Raw genomic sequence first — 27,836 nt, forward strand, 5'->3', positions numbered from 1 at the left:
AAGCTCTTCAGCGGATTGCCATTCTATTCTTGTACCGCATGTACAGAAAAAGAATGAGGATTTGAATAGGGGTTGTAAATGTTTTAAAATAAATGCTATTTTCCACTTCTGAAAGAATAAAGTTTTTAACAAATAATGAGATAATGAGTTAATTTTGTAATAGTGAATGATAAGTAACTTAAGTTAAAGAATAATGAAATATGATCATGTTACAAAATTCAACAGAATATTGTTAAGTAGCTAAATGGGGTAATACTAATACTAATGAATACACAATGGGAGGTGTAAAATCCGAGAGTCCACCTTAATGAAAGGATTTAGGAGTCATAGTGGACTCTAAGCTATTGACATCCTGACAGTGTTCAGAAGCCATTAAGAAGGCTAACAGAATATCAGGTTATATAGCCTTGATGTGTGAGTACAAGTCACAGGAGGTTCTGCTCAACCTTTATAACACACTGGTGAGGCCTCATCTGGAGTCCTGTGTGCAGTTTTGGTCTCCAGGCTACAAAAGGAGATAGCAGCTAGAAAGGTCCAGAGAAGAGCGACTAGGCTGATCCAGGGCTACAGGAGATGAGTTATGAGGAAAGATTAAAAGAGCTGAGCCTTTACAGTTTAAGCAAAAGAAGATTAAGAGGAGACCTGATTGAACTGTTAAAAATGATGAAAGGAATTAGTCCAGTGGATCAAGACTGTTATTTTAAAATGAACATGGGGACACAGTTTGAAACTTGTTAAGGGTAAATTTTGCACAAACATTAGGACGTTTTTCTTCACACAGAAACATGGAATAAGGGACCAAGTAGTGTGGTGGAGAATAGAACTTTAGGGACTATTAAAACTCGACTTGATAACAAGGATGGTGAGTGACAAATGCTTAGAAGCCACAATTTCTGACCCACCTGCTTCAAATGTTTCGTTGTTTAAATGACGATTCAGTAAAATTTATAGCATTCCTCCTGAACGTCCATTTAATTGTAGTACATTGCCAGTCTCAGGGCTGGTCCTGTTACACAGTACAGATGCTTTCATTTTCTTTTAAGTGCCAGTTGTTTGCATTGAACCTGCACTACAAAGTGACACATGCATCGCTTCTAATTTAATTTAAAGCAATGTTAAAGCTGGAATTGCCCAATAGGAGTAGACGCCCTACACTGTCCCACAATATCATTCACTGCCACCATCTTTCTTAATCACTGGTTGGAGCCACTTTCAGTCTGCGCCATTTGAAAACCTTAACAATCTAATACAATGAATCTCTTTAAAATACCCTTTATTAATAAGAACTGGGGTGCTCTCTAAAAGGAATACAAAACATACAAATAATTTGTGAACAAACAAAAAAATCACATATAATAAGAATAAATTATTAGCAATCAAATCATCACTTCCGCAAACGTGAATGTAAGAACAGTAAGTCATTTACCTTCCCACTATATCCTAACTACAGGGTCACGGGGGTCTACTGGAGCCAATCCCAGCCAGCACTGGGTGTAAGGCAGGACAAAAAAACCCAGGCATGGCGCCAACCCACCGCAGGGCATGTGGATAATTTAGAATCGCCAATGCACCTAACCTGCATGTCTTTGGACTGTGGGAGGAAACCGGAGCACCAGGTGGAAACCCATGCACACACCAGGAGAACATGCAAACTCCACGCAGGGAGGACCCGGGCAGCAGCGCTACCACTGCGCCACCGTGCCGCCCTTGAATGTAAGAACATTGACCGTAAATTTCACATGCATAGAACGCCCGCCCACCTGACACCCCAATCTTTTTAGAGCCAGTCCGCCCGAAAAGAAAACATATCTATCTCTCTCACACACACACTCTCACACACACACACACATGAACACATCAGACTATATACAGGAGGCACAAAGACAATTGTCGAATACTATGCATTATTATAAACTGCAAGAAGACCCAACAGATCTCTAAAAAAGGAACTAAAAAAGATAGTAAGTAGCTTTCCTCTTGACATCAGGGATCAGGTAAACAGTTTAATTCCTGAGAACCCCAAAATGGGTTACTTCTACATGCTTCCTAAAATCCACAAAGAAGGGAACCCAGGAAGGCCCATCATCTCAGGAATTGGCTCCCTGACAGAAAAGGTTTCAGGTTGGGTGGAACACATTCTTAAGCCTCTCGCCCGCAACACAACCAGCTACATCCAGGACACCACTGACTTCTTAAAAAAACTGTCTGCTTTGGGCCCCTTACCTGAGGGAACCTTACTGGCCACAATGGATGTTGAGGCCCTGTATACAAACATCCCCCATGATGATGGCATACTGGCATGTGAAACGTACCTCGGACAACATGATTTACCCACAAAGTCAGTAATAGAAATGATAAAATTCACTCTGACACATAATCTATTCTCTTTTGGACAAGATTGCTACTTGCAACAAATGGGGACTGCAATGGGCTGTCGGTTTGCACCTCACTATGCAAACCTATTTATGGCAAAATTGGAGGAAGATTTCTTGTCAATGTGCATCTTAAAACCAATGTTATATCTCCGTTACATAGATGACATCTTCATAATCTGGACTGCCAGTGAGAAGGACCTCCTCCATTTTCATAATTAATACAATTCTTTTCACCCCAACATAAAGCTGAAGCTGAATTACTCAGAAACAGAAGTCAGCTTCCTTGACACCACAGTTCAACTGAAAAACAACACCCTTGTAACTTCTGTTTTTCACAAACCAACAGACAGACGGACCTACCTAAGAAGTGATAGCTTTCACCCCAAACATATAAGGCTCCATTATTTTTAGCCAAGCAATACGGTACAATCAGTATTTGCTCAGACCCGACAGACCGGGATCAACAACTGCAGGAGCTCAGACAAGAATTCATCAAACAAGGTTATACCCCCAAAACAACAGACACTCAAATACGAAGAGCTACTGCCATACCCAGAGAGAACCTTCTGAAATATAAAAACAAAGACAACAAGAACTGCATTCCCTTGTTGTCACCTACAACCCACATCTTGAAACACTTCGAAAAACTATAAAGGAACTTCAGCCAATACTAAACAACGACCTAACACTAAAAAATGTTGTTAGAGAGATATTAATTATAAAGAGACACGGATCACATTAAAAGGTGCACCTCCCAGCAGGCACGAGAGTGTCTATTATGGGATGTTAAAAAGCGAAGAAGGTGCACGAGTGCCGCAATAGTCAATTCCGCATTTGTTTGATATAAGTAAGAATCAGCAGTGTACCGAGTTAAGATAAGTGTGCGTTGATGACCAGAGGTGGGTTCGTTTGCATTTTACTTGTATTTTATGTTTTTATATGTTAAGATGTAAAGTTGTTTACATGTACTGATTGCGTTATTGATTTGGATTCTATACTGCCGGTAAGCTAGTGCTTAATTTCAGTAATACTGCCATCTAGTGGACTTTGGGTACTTTATCAATAAGTTTTATGTATTCTTTTTTATTGTAGACCACACATACAAATCCACCTATACCTATTCGAGTACAGGTGTATATCTCCAAATAAATGAGTTCAATTTCAATCTAAGCTGCTGTGTGGAATTCTCTGCATCATTTACCAGTGTCCTGATCGACACTCCGGAGTGAACACAATAAGTCCTGAACATACTAAAGATAAAGTGGTCCTTTGTTACAAAATTTGGTCCTTCGAGCCGGAAAGTGTGTTTACAACGGAAGAAAGATGTCAGAGTATCAGTCCTACAGTAACCGTCCTCGACGCTTGACCCGTCCACCAGCCTATCTTAAAGAATTTGAAGTTCAGTATCCTGGTCAAGTTCCATTACCATCTGTGGCCCATACAGCACACCCATCACCTGATAAGGAAAGGTATCAAGAGTATACCAATAAATACTACATCCCAATGAAGTCAACAAATCACTTTGCAGCCTCATCTCCTACCAGTCAGTACAGTTCCTATGGAGGAGAGAATAGATTGCACACTACAGTGGATCGGTGGGATGTACAAGATGTGAAAACACCTTTACTTCAAACAGAAGATGCTGATTTCTTACCACTGAGATACAACTTAGTTATTCACGACCTTGAACTTGAGAATCAACAGTTAAGACAGACTACACAGTCCATGAGAGAGGAGATCAGATGCTTATGGGAGATGCAAGTAGGCATTCAAGAGCAGTTAAAAATAAATCAACAACTGCCCTCAACCCACAGGCAACTGACCCAAGATCAAGTTCCCCCCATGCCTGCACCCAGAACTCGTATTAGATCAGCAGAGAAGATTGCCTTTAACTTTGATCGAAATACTCCACCACTACCGCTCAGGCATAGACAAGTGGCAGATAAACAAGAAAAACCTCTCTTGATGACAGTGAACCTAGTCGGGCCGAAACTTCATTCATCATAGACCATCAGGAGAGCAGCAAGCTCTTATGGTTCCAGAACCCCCAGGCATTCAATACGTATGTGAAGAATCTTCTCTATGTATGGATCTGTAAACCATTGTTCCCCACAACCAAGTTATTTGTTGCATACTCCTATTAGACAATATCAAGATCTTCGGAAGTCGGAGCCACGAGAACTGACTCAAACCTATTCAATACCTCACGAACAGCACTGTTCTTATCCTCCAATGTTGCACTCTGCTCAAACAGGACAGCAGCACAGGGTTATTAAGCAAGAAATGATGTATAGAGGTCCAAAACCAACAATTCCACATTTCAGTCATAGGGATCCCAGTGAGTTTGCCCGTCTCAGATTAGCTCTGGTGAACCTACTGCCAGAAGATGCCACCGAGCTCTTTAAATATCAGGTGTTGTTGGATCATCTGAAGCTAGAAGAGGCACGTCTAATAGCTGACTCATTTCTGAACTCGGTTACTCCCTATACAGACACAATGGCAGCATTAACAGAAAGATTTGGGCAACCTCATCACCTAGCTTTGAGTAAAATAGCCACAGTTATGGACTCACCTGATATTCAACCTGGTGATGCAGCAGGATTTGAAAAGTTTGCCCTTCAGATACAAGCCTTAGTGGGCCTACTCCAAACTTTAGGTCCAGAAGGTGATATCGAATTACATTGTGGCTCACATGTCGCTCGTTTACTAACCAAATTACCTTCGGAGTTGCGATCATCCTTTAGAAGACAAATGTGCTACCAACCGGGCACTATTTATACCCTTCTGGATCTAGCAAAATGGCTTAAATTTGAATCTTGGTGCCAAAACTATGAAGGCCAAACCAGAGGCAAAGGACACAAGGATCGAGCGATGCACAGACCAGACAACAGAAAAGATATAGGAGCTAAAACCCGACAGACCACTATCTTTCATGGCACAGAGCAGTCTTCAGTGTCACCTACTTTGACATCATCAGCATCCGTGTCACATTCTACAAGTAAGAAGCCTGAGAAGAGCAAAGTTTTCTGCCCATACTGTGATAGCACTGAGCATTACCTGAGTCAATGCTCTCAATTTCAACAGCTTAATAAGGAGCAGATAATCAACTGGATTAAAACTAAAAATAGATGCTGGAGGTGTGGACGAGCCCATCAAGCTGCTCAGTGCACACTGAAGAAACCATGTCATCTCTGTAACAGGAAGCATCTTCAAATCCTGCATGAAGTAAACGATAGATCACCAAAGGAAGAAATTTGTTTAGTGAGTTCTACAAGTGAAACTCTGTACCTAGATAAACCCGAAGGCTCCAGCCGCGTCCTCCTTATAATAATCAAAGTTCATCTACAACACCAAGATGAAGTTTTAGACACTTATGCTATTCTTGATGATGGATCAGAGAGAACAATCCTGTTATCTGATGCTACCCAGAAACTAGGTCTGAAGGGAGAACCAGAGGATCTAATACTAAGGACCATTAGACAAGATGTGAAGACACTGCATGGTGCTTCAGTATCCTTCAGAATAGCTTCAGTTTTGCAACCTAACAAGAATTATCTTATCACAAGAGCCTTTACAGCTGATCAACTGAGTCTGGCAGAACACTCATACCCAATAGCAGACCTACAGCAACGATACAACCACTTAAAGGGTCTTCCACTACAACCTGTTCATAAAGCATTCCCTCTCTTGTTGATTGGAGCTGATCATCCACACTTGATCACCCCTATTGCACCTGTGCGCCTTGGACCACCAGGGGGTCCTGCAGCAGTTAAGACCAGATTAGGGTGGACATTACAAGGTCCAGCGCAACTACTTAAGGAGAACCTGCAACCACAGCAATGCCTTCATATTACCCTCACCCCTTCAATGTCTGAACTTTTCAGAAATGTTGAAAGACTCTGGCAAACAGACATCATACCTTACAGAAATGAGAGACTCCTAACAAGGTCTAAACAAGATCAAGATGCCATAGATCTACTGCATGCAAAACGATAAAGGTAATGGTAGATGGTGTAAACCGCTATGCCACACCACTGTTACGCAAGAAAGATATGCCTTGTCTACAAGCATACCAAGAAGCTGTTATGCCGAGTTTACGAAGCATTGAAAGACGTCTGTCAAAGGACTCTACAAAGGCAGCTGCATACAATGAAGAAATTAAAAAATTGGAGGAGGCTGGATATGTTGTTAAGTTACCAGCAGAAACAATCACCTCCTCTGAAGAATCTTGGTTTATTCCTCACCATCTGGTTCAGCATAATGGTAAGAACCGGGTTGTATTCAATTGCTCCTTTAAATATCATGGACATAGCCTGAATGAATACCTGCTCCCTGGGCCAGCCCTCAGTCCGTCCCTATTAGGAGTGCTCTTACGTTTTAGGGAACATCCTGTAGCAGTAGGTAGCGACATTAAAGGAATGTTTCACCAAATCCGCCTTTTACCTGCAGATAAACCTCTTCTCCGTTTTGTATGGCGTAATTTGGAAAGTAGCATTTCCCCCCTTATCTATGAATGGCAAGTACTTCCCTTTGGCACCACCTGTAGTCCTTGTTGTGCCATTTTTGCTCTTCAACGACATGTAATGGACAACACTGAATCAGGGGATGAGATCCGATCCTTAGTTGAAAGGAACTTCTATGTAGACAACTATTTGCAGAGTCTACCATCAACCCAGAGGGCAAAGCAACTGATAGACAAACTAAGAGATCTTTTGTTAAATGGTGGATTTGACCTTCGTCAATGGACTAGCAATTTTCCCAAGATACTAGAACATCTGCCACAAGAAGCTCGTTCAATCAGTACAGAACTCTGGTTGTCTCAGGATCGATCAGATTCCACAGAATCCACTTTAGGCTTGAAGTGGCATTGTTCCTCAGACACGTTCAAGTACAAGTCTCATCCAGTGCAGAAGACAACGGTTACTATGCCACATATACAGAGTACTCGCCAGTCAGTATGATCCTTTGGGGTATATTCTTCCATTCACCACACGTGCCAAAGTCCTGGTCCAGAAATTGTGGGATAAACAAAGAGATTGGGATGACCCTATGTTGCCTGAAGATCTATTAAGAGCCTGGAATGAATGGGAAGGAGAACTTCACGCTCTGAATAATATTAGTATCCCAAGATGTTATACGCCTGTTGATATGGACTTATTCCCTATTACCAGACAGATTCACATATTCTGTGATGCCTGGAACAAGCTTATGGGTCCGTTTCTTACCTAAGAACCGAAGATAAAGATGGTAATATTCATCTTACCTTCATTATGGCCAGATCTAGAGTTGCACCAAAGCGTCGACAAACCATACCAAGACTAGAGCTGTGTGCTGCATTAAATGGAGCACAGGTAGCTAAACTCTTAGAAAATGAGCTTACTTTAACAATAAACCAAGTGGTTCTGTGGTCTGATTCCACAACTGTGTTATCCTGGCTTCAGTCTGAATCCTGCCGCTTTAAAGTATTTGTGGGAACCAGAATAGCCGAAATCCAAGAATTAACAGATCGCCATTCTTGGAGGTATGTGGACTCCAACAGGAATCCAGCAGATGATATCACACGGGGTCGAACACTAGCTGAATTGTCTGTACCACACAGATGGAATCAAGGCCCATTATTCCTTTATGAACCTGAGTCAGAATGGCCAGTAAGGCCGAATATTACGGTTCCAGAAGTTGAAGCAGAGCAACGGAAGAGTGTCTTTTGTGGTAGTATGGTGACGTCTTCTCTAATTCCTAACCCTAAGGAATACCATACATGGAGGGAACTAGTAGAAGCTGTAGTTCAAAGAAGGGGTGATCAAACTAGTCCTACCGCTGAAGACTATCGAATGTCAGAATTTCTTATCTTTCAAAATTCACAGTTAGACAGTTTTCCTGAGGAATATATGTTGCTGAAGAATGGAAAGCCTGTTCCTGCCACCAGCCGACTTCTTACTTTAGCACCAGAGTTTGACACATCATGTCAGCTTATCCGAGTTGGAGGCGATTGCGTATTGAAGAGATTGAGCAGTTATCAATTCATCCTATTGTTTTAGACCCTCACCATCCAGTAACTAAATTAATTATTCAAGAATATGATGCCAAACTTCATCATCCAGGTCCCGAGAGTGTTTGCGAATTAAGGAGAAATGTCTGGATCCTAAGAGGCAGAGAAGCAGTTCTAAATTTCAACATACTTGCACCGATTGCCGTAAACAGAAGGCAAAGCCCCTTATCCCTAAGATGGCAGACCTACCCCTAGCAAGATTGAGGCTTCAAAAGCCTGCCTTTTTCAGCACTGGCATGGACTGCTTTGGACCGTTTCAGGTTAAGATAGGTAGGCGTTGTGAGAAGAGATGGGGCATTATCTTTAAGTGTCTCACTACCCGATGTGTGCATTTGGATGTTCTCAATAGTATTGACACAGATTCCTTCCTAATGGCACTCCGAAGGTTCATAGCTCGAAGGGGCACACCCTACGAGCTACTGTCTGACCAAGGCACAAATTTCCATGGTGGAGAGAGGGAGTTAAGAGAAACATTTTCCACCCTTAGTTCAGAGCTTCAGAAATTGCTTGCAAAGCAAAAAATCAATTTCCGCTTTAACCCACCAGGAGCACCACATTTTGGTGGCGCATGGGAGAGAGAAATTCGGTCTGTGAAGCAGGCCCTTTACACTACAATAGGTTCACAGTCGGTGTCTGAAGAAGTACTTAAAACCGTTCTCATCGAAATAGAGGGAATCTTGAACAGTAAGCCTCTGGGGTATGTGTCATCAAACATTGCCGACTTGGACCCAGTTACACCTAATTTCCTGCTGATGGGGCGGCCTGATAGTTCTCTACCACAGGTTGTCTATCCCGTAAATGAGCTGATGGGGCGGCGGAGATGGAGACAGAGTCAAGTGCTTACTGAACAATTCTGGTCAAGTTTTGTCAAATACTATCTACCCAGTTTACAGGCCAGACAGAAGTGGCATAAGGAGCCTCAAAACCTACGAGAAGGAATGGTGGTCATGCTCGTTGATCCTCAGCTTCCTCGAGCACTTTGGTTAATAGGCCGAATTGTTAGAACCTTCCCCAGCCCAGATGGTCATGTAAGAGCTGTAGAGGTGAAGGTGAAGGATAGACTCTATACTAGGCCTGTTGCTCGTCTTATTCCCCTTCCGGACATTGAACATCAGGACTCTGATACTAATAAATCATAAGTTTAATATTTTTTTTTCTCTCTGTTTGAAATAAATAGCAAATATGCATAGCATATTTGGGGGTGGCAATGTTAGAGAGATATTAATTATAAAGAGACACGGATCACATTAAAAGGTGCACCTCCCAGCAGGCACGAGAGTGTCTATTATGGGATGTTAAAAGCGAAGAAGGTGCACGAGTGCAATAGTCAATTCCGCATTTGTTTGATATAAGTAAGAATCAGCAGTGTACCGAGTTAAGATAAGTGTGCGTTGATGACCAGAGGTGGGTTCGTTTGCATTTTACTTGTATTTTATGTTTTTATATGTTAAGATGTAAAGTTGTTTACATGTACTGATTGCGTTATTGATTTGGATTCTATACTGCCGGTAAGCTAGTGCTTAATTTCAGTAATACTGCCATCTAGTGGACTTTGGGTACTTTATCAATAAGTTTTATGTATTCTTTTTTATTGTAGACCACACATACAAATCCACCTATACCTATTCGAGTACAGGTGTATATCTCCAAATAAATGAGTTCAATTTCAATCTAAGCTGCTGTGTGGAATTCTCTGCATCATTTACCAGTGTCCTGATCGACACTCCGGAGTGAACACAATAAGTCCTGAACATACTAAAGATAAAGTGGTCCTTTGTTACAAATGTATTTCCTGAACCTCCTCTCCTGGCATACAGACAACCACCAAACCTTCAGCAACTAATTGTCCGAAGCTCCCTAAATGAACCAACAGAAAATGGCACATCTCCCTGCCTACAGAAAAGATGTAAAACGTGTGCCCACATCTACAATACAGACCGTATAATTATACCAAACTCCCGACTTGAACATCACATAAAGGGATCATTTTCCTGCAGATCATCGAATGTTGTCTACCTAATTCTCTGCATGAAATGTCCTGACACTACACTCTATGTGGGAGAAACTGGACAAACACTCCGCCAGAGAATGAATTTACACAGATTCCACATTAAACATGGCAACACAGATGTTCCTGTAGCGGCCCACTTCAACAGCCATGGACACTGTGAGAGGGACTTTAAAGTCACAGTGTTTATGGGCAACTTCAAAACGCAGCAAGAGAGAAAAGAATGGGAAGTTAAGCTCATGTTAAAATTTAATACATTACAGCATGGCTTGAACAGAGACAAGAGTTTTATAGCCAGATATGAAGACTGTTTGCATCTCTCAGACTGACACAGACAACCTGACTACAGATCTGCATTGTTTTGAAAAACTTCACAAACTTCAAAGGACTTTATTGGACAGTTATCTTATCTAAAGATCTTGACCATACATTGTTCTTCTATCTCCTGTTAAATTAATCTTAGCCTGAATGAACCTATTAATTTTTTACATTTAAGAGTTTTCATTTAAAAATTTACCATTGTTGTTTCTTGTCCTAGTGTGTGGATATAAACTCAGGGAACTCCAGTTTCTGTATTACATCTTGCCTGAAGAAGGGGCCTGAGTTGCCTCGAAAGCTTGCATATTGTAATCTTTTTAGTTAGCCAGTAAAAGGTGTCATTTTGCTTGGCTTTTCTCTACATTCATAATGGCTAACACGGTACAACAACCTAGTACTTCACACACACACACAAATTAAAAGCAAACTCCCCGTTTACAAAGAAAGCTTGGATACCGTGACATCTTGCTGTTCGTCCTCAAAATTTTAGCTTACCTCTTCCCGACTTTGTCCGAAGTAATTTAAAAGAAGGAGTGACGTAGCCGTGGCCAACACTTCATGCTCGCTCCTGTTTTCTACCGTAATGCGCGCAACGCTCGGTTACTAACGGACTATGTACTTAAAGTCTAGCGTCAAATGTTCTGAAACAAGCAAGACGGCCAGTTAAATAAATAAAAAAGATTACTTTAGGCCTGCCTGCGTCGTTTAAAAATGTTATAATCTCCGTGTGATTGAAATGAACAGCTGCGAAGAATCCGAGAAGTCAGGTGATCAGAAGGAATCGAAACTGGATGCTGGGTGGGTTTAGCGGCTTACTAAAGGCATACATATGATTACATAGTCAAGTGCTAAGAAAACTGGCAAATAAATATATCAACAGAGAAACGGACAGACGTGAAAGGCGCTATATAGTACAACTGAAATACACTAGTATAGCCTCCCGTCTACTAGGGAGACGGGTGGATAGTTAGATATGCAATAATGGTTTCGCGTTAAATCGCAAATCTCACATCTACCAGAGGTTTCGGAACAGACGATCCTGACCCGTGGACCTCACAACGTGCCCTTAATGCATTGACGGGACCTTTCACTTCTTCTACAGTGCCCTTTTTCAGAAGACAGCACCCTCACTAACTAGGATTCTGTTAGCTGGACAGTAAATAAAACTTGCACTTAACATCCATTACACGCCCCTTTGAATGTCGCGGTAACCTTCGCCACAACAATCGCGCATCTCGACTCACTCGTTACCAGCACAGTCTCGTCAGCAGGTGACAACAGTAGAGGACCAGTTTACAAAAATGCAAATGAACTGAACAGGTCAGTTTGGTGACGGTAAAAAGAACGGGGAAGTGATGTTTATTTAAAAACAGCCTGAAGTAGATCTCGGCTCTTCAGCTCACAGACAACTTGACGATTTACTTTTTCTTTACAGCACACATCACGACCCCAACTTCCCACTCCCCTTCTCTAGGGTCAATTTTCCTTTTCCTGTCTCCCGCACCTGCTATCCGCAAACTCTGTGCCATTTTTAAATTTGTCACACGCATATTAGCTAAGGGGGGATTGGGCATGATATAGATGGCGCAGGTTTGGGGACCCTCCGTCTTGTAATAGTAAGCACAGAAAGAAGCACAAGGCTGACATGAAAGCAAAGCAAAACAGGGCAAACACACCAGATCTCCATCTTAAAGATGCAACTAGGCCAAAGCCCCACTGCATGTCTGTCACAATACACCAGGCAGTAGAACACTGAAAAACTAAACAACAAAAAAGTGAACCTACTGTATGCAGATGTCATCCACATGGTTTCATCTTACATTGTTTTATCAAGCAGTATAAAATACAACCCAAGTCCAAAAAAATTCTCAATCTGTCTATCCATCTATCTCTATATATCTAGATTTACAGTATATATATATATATATATATACAGTGCATCAGGAAAGTATTCACAGCGCATCACTTTTTCCACATTTTGTTATGTTACAGCCTTATTCTGAAATGGATTAAATTCATTTTTTTCCTCAGAATTCTACACACAACACCCCATAATGACAACGTGAAAAAAGTTTACTTGAGAATTTTGCAAATTTATTAAAATTTGGCATCACGTTTGGAGAATACCAGGCACCACTCATCAACAGGCCAATACCATCCCTACAGTGAAGCATGGTGGTGGCAGCATCACGCTGTGGGGATGTTTTTCAGCAGCAGGAACTGGGAGACTAATCATGATAAAGGGAAAGATTACTGCATCAATGTACAGAGACATCCTGGATGAAAACCTGCTCCAGAGCGCTCTTGACCTCAGACTGGGGCGACGGTTCATCTTTCAGCAGGACAACGACCCTAAGCACACAGCCAAGATATCAAAGGAGTGGCTTCAGGACAACTCTGTGAATGTCCTTGAGTGGCCCAGCCAGAGCCCAGACTGAACATCTCTGGAGAGATCTTAAAATGGCTGTGCACCGACGCTTCCCATCCAACCTGATGGAGCTTGAGAGGTGCTGCAAAGAGGAATGGGTGAAACTGGCCAAGGATAGGTGTGCCAAGCTTGTGGCATCATATTCAAAAAGACTTGAGGCTGGAATTGCTGCCAAAGGTGCATCGACAAAGTATTGAGCAAAGGCTGTGAATACGTATGTACATGTGATTTCTTAGTTTTTGTATTTTTAATAAATTTGCAAAAATCTCAAGTAAACTTTTTTTTCATGTTGCCATTATGGAGTGTTGCGTGTAGAATTCTGAGGAAAAAAATAAATTTAATCCATTTTGGAATAAGGCTGTAACATAACAAAATGAGGAAAAAGTGATGCGCTGTGAATACTTTCTGGATGCACTGTATATCTATATCTATATATATTGTAAGAAAACAAAAGGAACAAGATAAAGGGCTTAGGGGATACACCCCATATATTGTTAGTTTTAGCTGCAAGGCAAATTACATAAGTTAGGAACGAGAATAACCTCTTCAAACTGAGTCATATATATTAGGGATCGTTGGGACTATACAGTATAGCGAAGAGGGAGGAAGAGGTGGGTCATCAGATGGAAGTGACGTCATCGTAGGGCAGTCTTTATGCTGAAAACAGGAAGTGAAACTCTTAAGAGCCCCTGCAATAATGGGAGAGGGCATTAGTGCACATAATCAGTCTATAAACAGCAGCTAGACCCTGTTTCTGACTCCCATGTGCACATGTGTGATATATATATATATATATATATATATATATATATATATATATATATATATATATATATATATATATATATATATATATATATATATATATATATATATATATATATATATATATCTTGAGAGAGACATTTTGACACCAAACGAGACTAGACATTACAACTTCAGGAAGCAAGACCCGCAAGACGGTGACTTTTGCACGTCATGTCCTACTTACAAACAATTTAAAACAAGTTCACAGCATCTAACTTCTTAGTTTTTGGAATGCTTTTGGCAGACACACTTCATGTGCTCCATGCTCTTAAAAAATGTATACGTTCTAGATGGCGCGTGAACGACTAAGCGAAGAAGAAAGAGCACCACATTGAAAAGAGACACGTAAGTGTTGGAGAGAAAAGAAGGCAAAAAAGAATGCACAAGAGAACAATAATAATCTATGTACAAATTCAGAAAACAAGGAAAGTAATAATCAGCCAGGATGTCCCACAATAGACACTTTAATGTCCCGCAAGACAAAGCAGTGAGCGAACTTCGAGCAAAGCAAGGATAGCTGTACAGGCTTTAATTCAGTGGGTTGAACAAAACGATTGCATAAAAATGTGAGGCAACTAAAACATTTTTTAACACAATCCCTTCATTTCAGGGGCTCAAAAGTAATTGGACAAATTTAATAACTGGAAATAAAATGTTCATTTCTAATACTTGGTTGAAAATCCTTTGCTGGCAATGCCAGTCTGAAGTCTTGAACTCATAGACATCACCAGGGACCTCATGTATAACGCCGTGCGTAGAACTCGCACTATAACATGGCGTAAGCACAAAAGCCGAAATGTGCTTACGCACAGAAAAATCCAGATGCAGGAATCTGTGCGTATCCAACTTCCACGTTCTTCCGCTACATAAATCCCGATCAGCGTGAAAACTAACGCTCGTGCACGCGCATTTTGTAACGCCCCAAATCCTCCCAGAATTACGCCTATTTGAATATGCAAATCAATATAAATCGCCCTTAAGCGCAGCCTTCTGTGAAAAGGCAATGGGAAAAGCACGGGGAAAATATAAGAATTTCAGCGAATACCAAGTGGAGGCAAAGGAAAAACATACTATTTGTTCAAATAAACCGTGGTATAATCAACAAAAGGAAGTTGATCGAGTGACATAGCGTGTTGGAGAAACATAAAATCTCACATCCACAAAATCGCACAGTGCCGGAAATAAAAAAGAAGTCACATATCAAAGTCGCCGTGAAAAGCCGAGTTGTAAGCCCACTGTCTGAGTGTCATATGAAAGCTTATTAGGGTACAGAGAAAAAAGGCACACAGTGGGGAAAAAGCACGAAATGTCAACTTTAATCTCGAATTTTCCACTTTAATCACGTAGTTTATTTTGTCATTTAGTAGAACATTATAAACTTCATCTTAAAATCGTTTAATTAACCAGTTTCTCAAAATTACATCGTAATTAAAGTAGCACGTTAAATGCTTTGTTTTGTATTTGATCTTCTACTCGTATGTGCTCTATGTGTGTGAATCACTAGTTGCTTCTTAAACTGGCTCTCTTCCTCCAACTGGACACAGAGTCTATTACATTCGTGATATTACAGCTCTCTGAATAACTAAAATACTGAGATGTATACGTGATATCATTTTCATGATGATAGGAGCTAAAGCACATTATTAAACACGTGTTTCATGAGCCTCGTGCTCATGACAAGCATTTATCTTTTGTCGAAATTTGTCGCTGCGTTTTTAGCTGTGTTGTTATTTTCTTTCTGTTTTATATTCAATATATATTGGCTTAGCCGTCACTGCAGTCAGTGCTTTTCTTTCCCCAAGTAACCGATCGCCACACAATCAGCTCTGTAATAGAAGTTAAGCCATTTGTAAGCTTTGCGCCGATTCTTCAAAACGTTTAAAGAACATTGAAATATCTTCGTAGTACATGTTTAATTAGTCTGTCCTTAAAGACACTCCCAGTGAAGAATATAGATTATTTAAATGAAGTTAAAGTTTTATGTGTATAATTTAACAAACATATTTTGCTGCATTTCACCTTAAAAATGATATCGTCATCATATGTAAATACGCGCTTTATAAAGTGGCCCAGGTTGTGAGATATTATAACTGTAGTGCAAGTTTACAGTGGGGTGATTGTACTTATAAGTACAAACCGTTCTGCAAGGTGCAATTGATTGAGTGCATTTAAAGTTCTTGGGATTAAACTGTTTCTGAACCGCGAGGTCCGTACAGGAAAGGCTTTAAAACATTTTGCAGTGACTGAGACAGCGTGTCCTTAAAGCTGTATACCGATAATTCTCTTTCCGATCAGCTGGTGCTGTGATTCACACTCAGATACAGTGATATAAATACTCCGAGCCGTGCAGTGAGAGTAATATGGAAAAAGATGATCCGCTGTGGCAACTCCTAACGGGAGGAGCTGAAAGAAGAAGAAGAAGAAGAAGAAGAAGAAGAAGAAGAAGAAGAAGAAGAAGTGAGAGTAACAATGCTAAAGCAGTTATGGTATTTGGAATACTATGGCTGTTCCCTGGACCATTATATTGTTACGAGTTAATTACAATCCGATGCATTACACTAATAATATGCGGTTAGTTTCTGTGTATTTATAAAGCCGCATCATGAAAATAATGAGTAATCACACAAGAACAGTACCATTGCTTTGACGCTGGGTGCCGCCAGTTTGCAAAACCGAGCGGAGAACTTGCGTACGACAAGGCATGAGGTACCGTGGAAAAGTGCATGGCTTTACGCCAAGTGTAGGTTTTATACATCTCGATTTGAACGTGGAAAAGTTCTTACGCAACATTTCTGTGCGTGCGCACCGTTTATACATGAGGCCCCAGATGCTGGGTTTCCTCCTTTGTAATGCTCTGCCAGGCCTTTACTTTCAGTTGCTGTTTGTTTGTGGGCCTTTCTGTCCGAAGTTTAGTCTTCAACAAGTGAAATGCCTGCTCAATTGGAGTAAGATCAGGGGCCTCATGTATAACGCCGTGCATAGTACTCGCACTATAACATGGCGTAAGCACAAAACCCGAAATGTGCTTACGCACAGAAAAATCCAGATGCAGGAATCTGTGCGTACTCCAACTTCCACGTTCTTCCGCTACATAAATCCCGATCAGCGTGAAAACTAACGCTCGTGCACGCGCATTATGTAACGCCCCAACTCCTCCCAGAATTACGCCTATTTGAATATGCAAATCAATATAAATCGCCCTTAAGCGCAGCCTTCTGTGAAAAGACAATGGGAAAAGCACGGGGAAAATATAAGAATTTCAGCGAATACCAAGAGGAGGCAAAGGAAAAACATACTATTTGTTCAAATAAGCCGTGGTATAATCAACAAAAGGAAGTTGATCGAGTGACATAGCGTGTTGGAGAAACTTGAAAGCTCACGTTCACAAAATCGCACAGTGCCGGAAATAAAAAAGAAGTCACATATCAAAGTCGCTGTGAAAAGCCGAGTCGTAGCCCACTGTCTGAGTGTCATATGAAAGCTTATTAGGGTACAGAGAAAAAAGGCACACGGTGGGGAAAGCACCGAAATGTCAACTTCAATCTCGACATTTCCACTTTAATCACGTAGTTTATTTTGTCATTTAGTAGAACATCATAAACTTCATCTTAAAATCGTTTAATTAACCAGTTTCTCAAATCACATCGTAATTAAAGTAGCACGTTAAATGCTTTGTTTTGTATTTGATCTTCTACTCGTATGTGATCTATGTGTGTGAATCACTACTTGCTTCTTAAACCGGCTCTCTTCCTCCAACTGGACACAGAGTCCATTACATTTGTGATATTACAGCTCTCTGAATAACTAAAATACTGAGATGTATACGTGATATCATTTTCATGATGATAGGAGCTAAAGCACATTATTAAACATGTGTTTCATGAGCCTCGTGCTCATGACAAGCATTTATCTTTTGTCGAAATTTGTCGCTGCGTTTTTAGCTGTGTTGTTATTTTCTCTTTCTGTTTTATATTCAATATATATTGGCGTAGCCGTCACTGCAGTCAGTGCTTTTCTTTCCCCAAATAACCGATCGCCACACAATCAGCTCTGTAATAGATGTTAAGCCATCTGTAAGCTTAGCGCCGATTCTTCAAAACGTTTAAAGAACATTGAAATATCTTCGTAGTACATGTTTAATTATTCTACCCTTCACGACACTCCCAGTGAAGAATATAGATTATTTAAATGAAGTTAAAGTTTTATGTGTATAATTTAACAAACATATTTTGCTGCACTTCACTTTAAAAATGATATTGTCATCATATGTAAATACGCGCTTTATAAAGTGGCCCAGGTTGTGAGATATTATATCTGTAGTGCAAGTTTACAGTGGGATGATTGTACTTATAAGTACTAACAGTTCTACAAGGAGCACTTGATTGGCTGCATTTAAAGTTCTTGGGATTAAACTGTTTTGAACCGCGAGGTCCGTACAGGAAAGGCTTTGAAACGTTTTGCCGTGGCAGAGACAGCGTGTGCTTAATGCCGTATACCGATAATTCTCTTTCCGATCAGCTGCTGCTGTGATTCACACTCAGATACAGTGATATAAATACTCCGAGTGAGAGTGCAGTGAGAGTAATATGGAAAAAGATGATCCGCTGTGGCAACTCCTAACGGGAGGAGCTGAAAGAAGACGAAGAAGAAGGAAAAGAAGAAGAAGGTGCAGTGAGGGTAACAACGCTAAAGCAGTTATGGTATTTGGAATACTATGGCTGTTCCCTGGACCATTATATTGTTTCGAGTTAATTACAATCAGATGCGTTACACTAATAAACAATATGCGGTTAGTTTCTGTGTATTTATAAAGCCGCGTCATGAAAATAATGAGTAACCACACAGGAACAGTAGCACTGCTTTGACGCTGGGTGCCGCCAGTTTGCAAAACCAAGCGGAGAACTTGCGTACGACAAGGCATGAGGTACCGTGGAAAAGTGCGTGGCTTTACGCCAAGTGTAGGTTTTATACATCGCGATTTGAACGTGGAAAAGTTTTTACGCAACATTTTTCTGCGTATGCACCGTTTATACATGAGGCCCCAGGTGACTGACTTGGCGATTCAAGAATTTTTCACTTCTTTGTGTGAGGATGCAGGTTCGGCTCCATACTCCCATTGCTGTTCGGGAGCCCTTGAACCCAACACCTTCGGTAATGTCACAGAGTGAGCTAAACAGTGAGACAACATTTGAGCAAGGGGATGGTTCAAAAAAGTGCATAGTGCTTTTACGAGGTCAATCAAAAACAAAGTGTTCAATAAAGTGCAGTGCTTCCAAGTCATACAAATAAATAATCCATAAAAGAAATGTGGAGGTTAAAAATACACAAAAACAATCCTTTTAAAAACGAGGTGAAAGTGTTCCTCAGGAAGCAGTTTTTAAAACAATGACAAGCTCGGTGCATCTTTTCTGTTAACGTCTCACCTGCTTCTCCCGCTAGGGCTATGCAGCAGGCGAGACTCTCTCAGCAGCTGCCCTTTTCTCATGCACACATACACTGGTCTAGAGACCTCCCGATCCTGGCTTCGGTCTGGCATTCATCCCAGACGAGAGACTTGGACTCCTTGGTCTCCAGGACACCCACACCAAGGACTTCACCTCCAAGCCTCGCGACTCCCGCTGCCTTTCCGGCCTTCCACAGCCAGTCACCTTTCCCTGGTCACTCCTGCTACCTGCTCGCTCAGCGGGAGCGACTTCCAACTCCAACCCCTGGATGTAGGCCCAACACCCAGGCTTCCTCGCAGCTGCCCACAAGTACTCTGTGTGTGTTTCTCGCACCGACCTGCTTCCTCTCTCGCTCCCTGTAACCTGTGTCCTTTTCGTTTTTCATTGATCTCTCTCCCAACTGACTCGCGCTTCTTTTAAACAGCGAGGGGCCATAGCAGCTGCAGCACATTAGCCACGGGAACAATCACGGATGTGGGCAGTTCCTCACCTGTGCACTCGGTGAGAAACACCCACACCGCAGATCTCCCCGTGGGTTGCTATGGCCACCACGCCCCCTCATGAAGCCGCCTCGAGTACAGTGATCATTTATCTAAAAATAAACGGCCTTTGCTCAGCGAGCTGTGGACCCATAATACCAAACTTTGCTTTAATAAACTCCTGGGTTGCTTTGGCTGTATGTTTTGGGCCATTGTCCATCTGTATCATGAAATGCCACCTGATCAATTTGACTGCATTTAGCTCGATTTGAGCAGACAGTATGTCTCTGAACACCTCAGAATTCATTCGGCAGCTTCTGTCCTGTGTCACATCATCAATAAACACGAGTGTCCCAGTGTCACTGGCAGCCATGCACGCCCAAGCTATCACACTGCCTGACTCCACCGTGTTTTACAGATGATGTGGTATGCTTTGGATAATGAGCTGTTCCACGCCTTCTCCATACTTTTTTCTTGCCATCATTCTGGTAGAGGTTGATCTTGGTTTCATCTGTCTAAAGAATGTTTTTCCAGAACTGTGCTGACTTTTTTAGATGTTCTTTAGCAAAGTCCAATCTAGCCTTTCTATTCTTGAGGCTTATGAGTGGCTTGCACCTTGCAGTGCACCCTCTGTATTTACTTTCATGCAGTCTTCTCTTTATGGTAGACTTGAATATCGATACGCCGACCCCCTGGAGAGTGTTGTTCACTTGGCTGGCTGTTGTGAAGGGGTTTCTCTTCACCATGGAAATGATTCTGCGATCATCCACCACTGTTGTCTTCCGTGAACGTCCAGGTCTTTTTGCGTTGCTGAGTTCACCAGTGCTTGCTTTCTTTCTCAGGATGTACCAAACTGTAGATTTTGCCACTCGTAATATTGTAGCAATTTCTCGAATGGGCTTTTTCTGTTTTCGCAGCTTAAGGATGGCTTCTTTCACCTGCATGGAGAGCTCCTTTGACCGCATGTTGTCTGTTCACAGCAGAATCTTCCACATGCAAGCACCACACCTCAAATCAACTCCAGGCCTTTTATCTGCTTAATTGATAATCACATAACGACGGACTTGAACACACCTGCCCATGAAATAGCCTTTGAGTCAATTGTCCAATTACTTTTGAGCCCCTGAAATGAAGGAATTGTGTTAAAAAAATGGTTTAGTTTCCTCACATTTTTATGCAATTGTTTTGTTCAGCCAACTGAATTAAAGCTGAAAGTCTGCACTTCAACTGCATCTGAGTTGTTTCATTTAAAATTCATTGTGGTAATGTACAGAACCAAAATTAGAAAAAAGTTGTCTCTGTCCAAATATTTATGGACCTAACTGTATATATATATATATATATATATATATATATATATATATATATATATATATATATATATATATATATATATATATATATATAGATAGATAGATACGACATCTGCCTGTATGTCTCTTCGCTTTTCACGAGAGAACTACTTAACAGATTTACATCTTTTTTTTTCTACATTTTTTTTGAGCATTCCAGTTAATTTTGCGACTTCTCTCATTGCACTATGTATCGTAATTCACTTGCGATAATGATTTATTCCCACGAATCCGAGATGGAGGACACGGGCCGAGGGGAGGGGGAAGCGGGCGGGGCCCTTGTGAGTGGCAGAGATATCACGGCCACGTGCCCTTCTCCCATGCGGAGGACGCTTTCCTGTCAGAGTTGAACACAATCAGATAAAGTGGCTACGTTTAACATTGGAGCGTACCTACCTTCCACTTATTATGCAGCTACTCTATAAAGCAAGAGAACTGCCATCAATGGCCTGCCACCGAGAGAGACTAACTTAAATGTGCCTTTGTTGTTTGTTTGGGAAGGGGACCAAAGGCAACACAAGTTTTCCCTTAAGACCAGATTGGGAGAGATGGAGACAGTGCGGAACTGGCAAATGCTAGTGGACGTGGACCAACGACTCACAGTCCCACCAGAAATAGCAGTCACCAACCTGAGGCCTGACTTGATGTTGTGGTCAAGCACACAGCGCAAGGTATACTTCGTTGAGCTCACAGTTCACTGGGAAGATGCAGTGCAGAAAGCTTTTGAAAGGAAAAAACTGAGATATTCTAAGCTTGCTGAATATCAATTGTTATAAAAGTAATGTTGAATAAATTGGACTCTGCAGCTGCATGAATAAAAGATAAAGTACCACTTATGGTGAATGGAAATAGCCCAAAAGTTGATATAAATTAATGCTCTGTACCTAATACTTGTATGCAAAATTTGGTTGACACACACACACACACACACAGACATAATTCCAAAAATAGTATTTTCGAACTCAGGGAGGTCTAAAATGCTGAGAATTATTTAAAATCTCTAAAAGGAATTTTTAGAGGATCCCAATACTTTCTCTACACTTCAAATACGAGAATGTCAGGGAGGTCTACAATGTCAATATTCCTCAAAATCTTAATATCGAATCTTCGGACGATTACAATACTTTCCCTATACTGCATATACAAGAAAGTAAAATGAGAGTGGAGTGATCAGTCCGTCTGTACATTTCAAACTGAAAACTGCACAGAGCCAAAAAGCTGGAGATTTGGACACACGGCAGCAAACAACCCACCCCAGGGGACTTCTGTTCTGGTCCAATTCTCTTCTCCTTATTCTCCACTATGAAAAGTTCTCACGGAGCTTTCATGGTTCCCGGTGTGACGTTTAAATCACTTGGCCATCTGAAAGGGACAGTCAGTCGTACCAAGAAACTTCAGATTGCAGCTGAGCGGAAGAGAGGACTGATAAGATAGTAGTTTTGTTTTCTAATGAGGTTGCAAATATGCCCTATGTGAGCACTTTGAAAACTGCTTTTATAACAAATTGTAATCATCTAATAACAAACAGGAATGATTAAACTTATTGTAATTTGACACATAAATACCCTAAACGCATTTTTATTAGTGTTTTATAACATAAATTCGGGAATCTTTGCAAATTGAAAGTGCTTTGTTAACCGGCACTTCCGATGAAGTTCTGCAGAGGATATGCTTTGAAAGACGGCTTCAGGGCTGTCATTGACCACTGGGGCGCCCCTTATATGGAAGTCACTTGGGAAATGTTATTTAATAGTTTTCTTCATCACAACTCTTTCTAATCTTTCATATTATAAACATATAGTTATCAATGTATCTACACCTGCGTTTAATTTTCCAAACATATATGTACAGTTGTGCTTGAAAGTTTGTGAACCATTTAGAATTTTCTATATTTTTGCATATATATTTCCTCCATTTGTACACAATCTGTCTGACTGTGGATTGGTGGAGTCCAAACTCTTTAGAGATGGTTTTGTAACCTTTTCCAGCCTGATGAGCATCAACAACTCTTTTTCTGAGGTCCTCAGAAATCTCCTTTGTTCGTGCCATGATAAACTTCCACAAACATGAGACACAGGGAGAACATGTTATCTCATGGGAGAGGAAGCTGGCGTTGAATGTTCGCTGCTTCTCCCTCTGAGTCTGTAGTTTAATATTGCTAATTTACTATTTTTAGTGATAGTAAATACGTCTCGTACTTTCTGAAAATTTTCCTGCTCTGTTTTATCGCTTGTCGTGGATTTTACGCATTTTTATCAAGTTTTTGTTGTCTATTCACCTGTTGCCTGGACATACTGTTTTATTGTTTGCTGTGGATTCTACGGATTTTTATCAAGTTTTTTCAAGATTTTGTGTCTTCTCACCTGCCGCCGGGATATACTGCTTTACTGTTTGTTGTGGATTTTGCGGCACTATCTGGATGGCATCCTTTTCTCCCTCTTCGGTTGGAATGGTGCTCAGCTAATCCAGTTTACAACTTCGCCAACTAAATTCTGTAACCAGAATTAACATCCACATCATTAAAGAACTTGGACTTCTTTGCCGTCCTCGTTACATTCATAGAGGCTCTGGTCGGAAGTTCCTTTTCAATAAACAGCAAAAGTGCTCTGCTACCTACATTCCATCTTTTTGGTCACTTGTCACACGTGGGATACCTCATCAGAGCACCGTTGTTTCAACCACTATCAACATTAGAAGTATCATGAGATCTCTGCACTCTAGCATGGGAAACACCCGAGCCACTGTGAGAAATACTGCAAGATCCTCACATCCCTGGCTGGATTTATTTTGTGGAGTGGATTCCAAGCTGCGTGGAGTGGACTTTAATGTTTTGAGACCTGTACTGAGATTTACTCCACAATCGCTGGTCAAATTTGAATTGTTTAATTCTCAGTCCATCAGCAATAAATCCACACTGATTGAAGAACACATCAGGGAGAAAGGACTTGACTTCATGTGTCTGACAGAAACCTGTAACATCTTCCTGCGAGTGTCTTGCATTTAAATGCAAGCCCCCTTTTCCCATGACTGTTCTTCTTATCTATCAACCTCCAAAACCCAACTCTGCTTTTATTCCGGAAATGACTGATTTTCTCACAACACTGTGTGCCACCTCTGCCAACATCATAATCCTGGGAGATATGAATATTCATGTTGATAATCCTAAAGGTTATCTCACTGTTGATTGTCTTTGAGTTGTTAGATTCCCTCAACTTACAAAAATATGTTGATGTCCCCCACACTCTAGGGGTCATACACTTGACTTGGTTATTTCAAACTCTGCTTTAATTAGTAATTTACAGGTTTATGATCTTGGTATTTCAGACCACAAAGTAGTGTCAATGGAGCTACCCTTTTTCTCCCCTCATACCAAACCAAAACGGCAGATTTCTTTTTAGTAATTTGAAGAACATCAATGTGGATGCCTTGGCCCTGGACTTTAAACTTCTTTCTACTGATCTTACCAGTTCCAGCTCTGTTGCTGACCTCGTGGATCTCTACAACCAGTCTCTGAGCAGTCTCCTGGACTTTCACGCCCCTTTAATGTCTAGGTCTGTCTCATTTTCATGCTCAGCACCATGGTACACCTGCGAGCTGCGAAAAATAAAGGAAGCTGGGCGTGTTCTTGAGCAACAGCTCAAGGCTTCTGGGTTGACTGTTCACAAACAGGCCTATAGGGAACATAGGAGGGCGTATGCAGAAGCTTTGAAGGTTGCACGGTCCAGGTTCTATTCTACCATCATTACAAATAGCTCCAGGGATTCAAAAAAACTTTTTTCTACTATAAATCATCTTCTTAAACCGCCTTCATGTGCTCATTCCGAGGCCACTGATGAGAGGTATAATTTGCATATTGAATTTTTCAAACAAAAGGTTTATAACATCCGCTTAAACCTCTCTACCATGTATATTCTGTTCCCCCCAACTGTCAACCCGCTGCCTAAGACCGTCCAGCCCCTTTGCTCCTTCCCTTCCATCATCAGGAAAATGAAACCGTCTACCAGTTCCCTGGACCCTTTTCCCTCAGCCTTGCTGAAGGCCAACATTTCTGCTGTTTCTCGACTTATCAAATGGATTATAAACCAATCCCTTTTGGTTGGCCATATTCCTTCAGCACTAAAAACGGCTGTCATCAGACCTCTACTGAAAAAACCCACCCTGGATCCTGAAGTTCTGTCTAATTATAGACCCATCTCTAATCTTCCATTTCTCTCTAAAGTTCTGGAAAAAATAGTTGCAGTACAACTTCATGATCATCTCAAACTGAATAACCTGTTTGAAAAGTTTCAGTCTGGTTTTCGCCCTGGCCATAGCACCGAAACAGCCCTGGTCAGGGTCACAAATGACCTTCTGATGTCAGCAGATACTGGTTCTCCCTGTTTACTCATTCTCCTTGACCTGACAGCTGCTTTTGATACAATTGATCATAATATTCTTCTTCACCGTCTGCAATACACCATTGGGCTTTCAGGAAATGTTAAAAATTGGTTTACATCTTATTTATTAATAATTATAATTAATAATTTATTACATTTATATAGCGCTTTTCAAGGCACTCAAAGCGCTTTACATACAAGGGGGGGGATCTCCTCAACCACCACCAGTGTGCAGCATCCACCTGGATGATGCGACGGCAGCCATAGTGCGCCAGAACGCCCACCACACACCAGCTTACTGGTGGAGAGGAGACAGAGTGATAAAGCCAATCAGTGTATGGGGATGATTAGGAGGCCATGACGGTCAGAGGCCAATGGGCAAATCTGGCCAGGATGCCGGGTAACACCCTACTCTTCCGAAAGACATCCTGGGATTTTAATGACCACAGAGAGTCAGGACCTCGGTTTAACGTCTCATCCGAAGACGGTGTTTTTTTACACAGTATAGCGTCCCCATCACTATACTGGGGCATTAGGACCCACACAGACCACAGGGTGAGCACCCCCTGCTGGTCTCACTAACACCTCTTCCAGCAGCAACCTAGTTTTTCCCAGAAGGTCTCCAATTCAGGTACTGACCAGGCTCAACCCTGCTTAGCTTCAGTGGGCAACCAGTTTAGGGCTACAGGGTGATATGGCTGCTGGCTATTTGACCAGTAGAACTGAGTATGTCGCTCTTGGCAGCGCAAAATCTCACACCCATAATGTTACCTGTGGTGTTACACAGGGCTCTGTGTTGGGCCCCATCCTTTTCATCATTTACATGCTCCCCCTTGGAAGTGTCATTAGCAGACATGGTCTATCTTTTCATTGCTATGCTGATGACACTCAGCTTTATCTTAGGACTACTCCCACCTCCTCTACTGCTCCTCTGCCAACATCTACACTGACTATTTGTTTGGAGGAAATAGAGGCATGGATGAGGCTCAACTTCCTTCAGCTAAACAGATCTAAAACAGAAGCCATTTTAGTTGGCACATCACACCATCTTCGTTCTTCTACCATCACCAATATCACTTTTTCTGGTCAAAACATTCCTCTTTCTACAACTGTTACCAATTTGGGTTTTAAAATGGACTCTTAACTCACTTTTGACACCCACATTAAACATCTTTGTAAGTCATCTATGATACCAGCATAGGTGAGACATCCCCACCCACAATTACAGCAGCCCATGTAAGCAGAGAGCTGAAAAGACTTCAGATGGTGTATCGCCACGACTGCTGAAGGCCTGTGCGTTGGAACTGGGGAGTCCTCTACAGCGCATCTTCAACCTGAGCCTGGAACAGGGGAGAGTCCCAAGGCTTTGGAAAACATCTTGTATCACCCCTGTCCCAAAGGTATCACGTCCTAGTGAGCTGAATGACTTCCGGCCTGTTGCTCTGACATCAAATCTGATGAAGACCATGGAGCGGCTGCTGCTTCACCACCTGAGGCCACAGGTCCACCACGCCCTCGACCCTCTGCAGTTCGCATACCAGGAGAAGGTGGGAGCAGAGGATGCTATCATCTATATGCTACACCGATCCCTCTCCCACCTGGACAGAGGCAGTGGTGCAGTAAGAATTATGTTTTTGGACTTCTCTAGCGCCTTCAACACCATCCAACCTCTGCTCCTTAGAGACAAGCTGACTGAGATGGGAGTAGACTCACACCTGGTGGCATGGATTGTGGACTATCTTACAGACAGACCTCAATATGTGCGTCTTGGGAACTGCAGGTCTGACATTGTGTTCAGCAATACAGGGGTGCTGCAGGGGACTGTACTTTCTCCGGTCCTGTTCAATCTATATACATCAGACTTCCAATATGACTCGGAGTCCTGTCACGTACAAAAGTTCGCTGATGACACTGCTATTGTGGGCTGCATCAGGAGTGGGCAGGAGGAGGAGTACAGGAAGCTAATCAAAGACTTTGTTAAATGGTGCAACTCAAACCACTTACATCTTAACACTAGCAAAACCAAGGAGCTGGTGGTGGATTTTAGGAGGCCCAGGCCCCTCATGGACCCTGTGATCATCAGAGGTGACTGTGTGCAGAGGGTGCAGACCTATAAATATCTGGGAGTGCCGCTGGATGACAAATTGGACTGGACTGCCAATACTGATGCTCTATGTAAGAAAGGTCAGAGCAGACTATA

At 41.7% G+C, this 27,836-nt stretch overlaps 3 protein-coding genes across 5 annotated transcripts in view; 2 read left to right on the top strand and 1 right to left on the bottom strand.

The window, feature by feature from the left end:
• The window catches only part of LOC120514773 (ICOS ligand-like), a 134,202-nt gene that overhangs the window by 76,619 nt on the left and 29,747 nt on the right, over positions 1-27,836 (bottom strand). Inside the window, exon 1 of one of the 3 annotated variants that reach the window (XR_005630522.1) lies at positions 11,246-11,495. The exons of the other annotated variants lie outside the window; for them this stretch is intronic. The gene's annotated coding sequence lies outside the window, so the exon portion shown is untranslated. Of the gene's footprint in view, positions 1-11,245; positions 11,496-27,836 lie in introns of those variants that run through there. 3 annotated transcript variants of the gene reach the window in all.
• On the top strand, positions 5,949-7,565 carry LOC120514796. Its single transcript, XM_039735361.1, has one exon. The coding sequence runs from the start codon at positions 6,377-6,379 to the stop codon at positions 7,334-7,336; it is 960 nt and encodes a 319-aa protein (XP_039591295.1). The 5' UTR covers positions 5,949-6,376; the 3' UTR covers positions 7,337-7,565.
• LOC120514790 lies at positions 8,583-9,719 on the top strand. Its single transcript, XM_039735349.1, has one exon. It carries the CDS (start codon positions 8,601-8,603, stop codon positions 9,561-9,563), a length of 963 nt encoding a protein of 320 aa, XP_039591283.1. The 5' UTR covers positions 8,583-8,600; the 3' UTR covers positions 9,564-9,719.

Source organism: Polypterus senegalus, chromosome 1, assembly GCF_016835505.1.
Source record: "Polypterus senegalus isolate Bchr_013 chromosome 1, ASM1683550v1, whole genome shotgun sequence".
NCBI classification, from domain to species: Eukaryota; Metazoa; Chordata; class Cladistia; order Polypteriformes; family Polypteridae; genus Polypterus; species Polypterus senegalus.

Bases quoted from the DNA above. Each gene is read 5' to 3' on its own strand.
- LOC120514796 (XM_039735361.1), top strand. From the start codon at position 6,377: ATGGTAGATGGTGTAAACCGCTATGCCACACCACTGTTACGCAAGAAA.
- LOC120514790 (XM_039735349.1), top strand. From the start codon at position 8,601: ATGGCAGACCTACCCCTAGCAAGATTGAGGCTTCAAAAGCCTGCCTTT.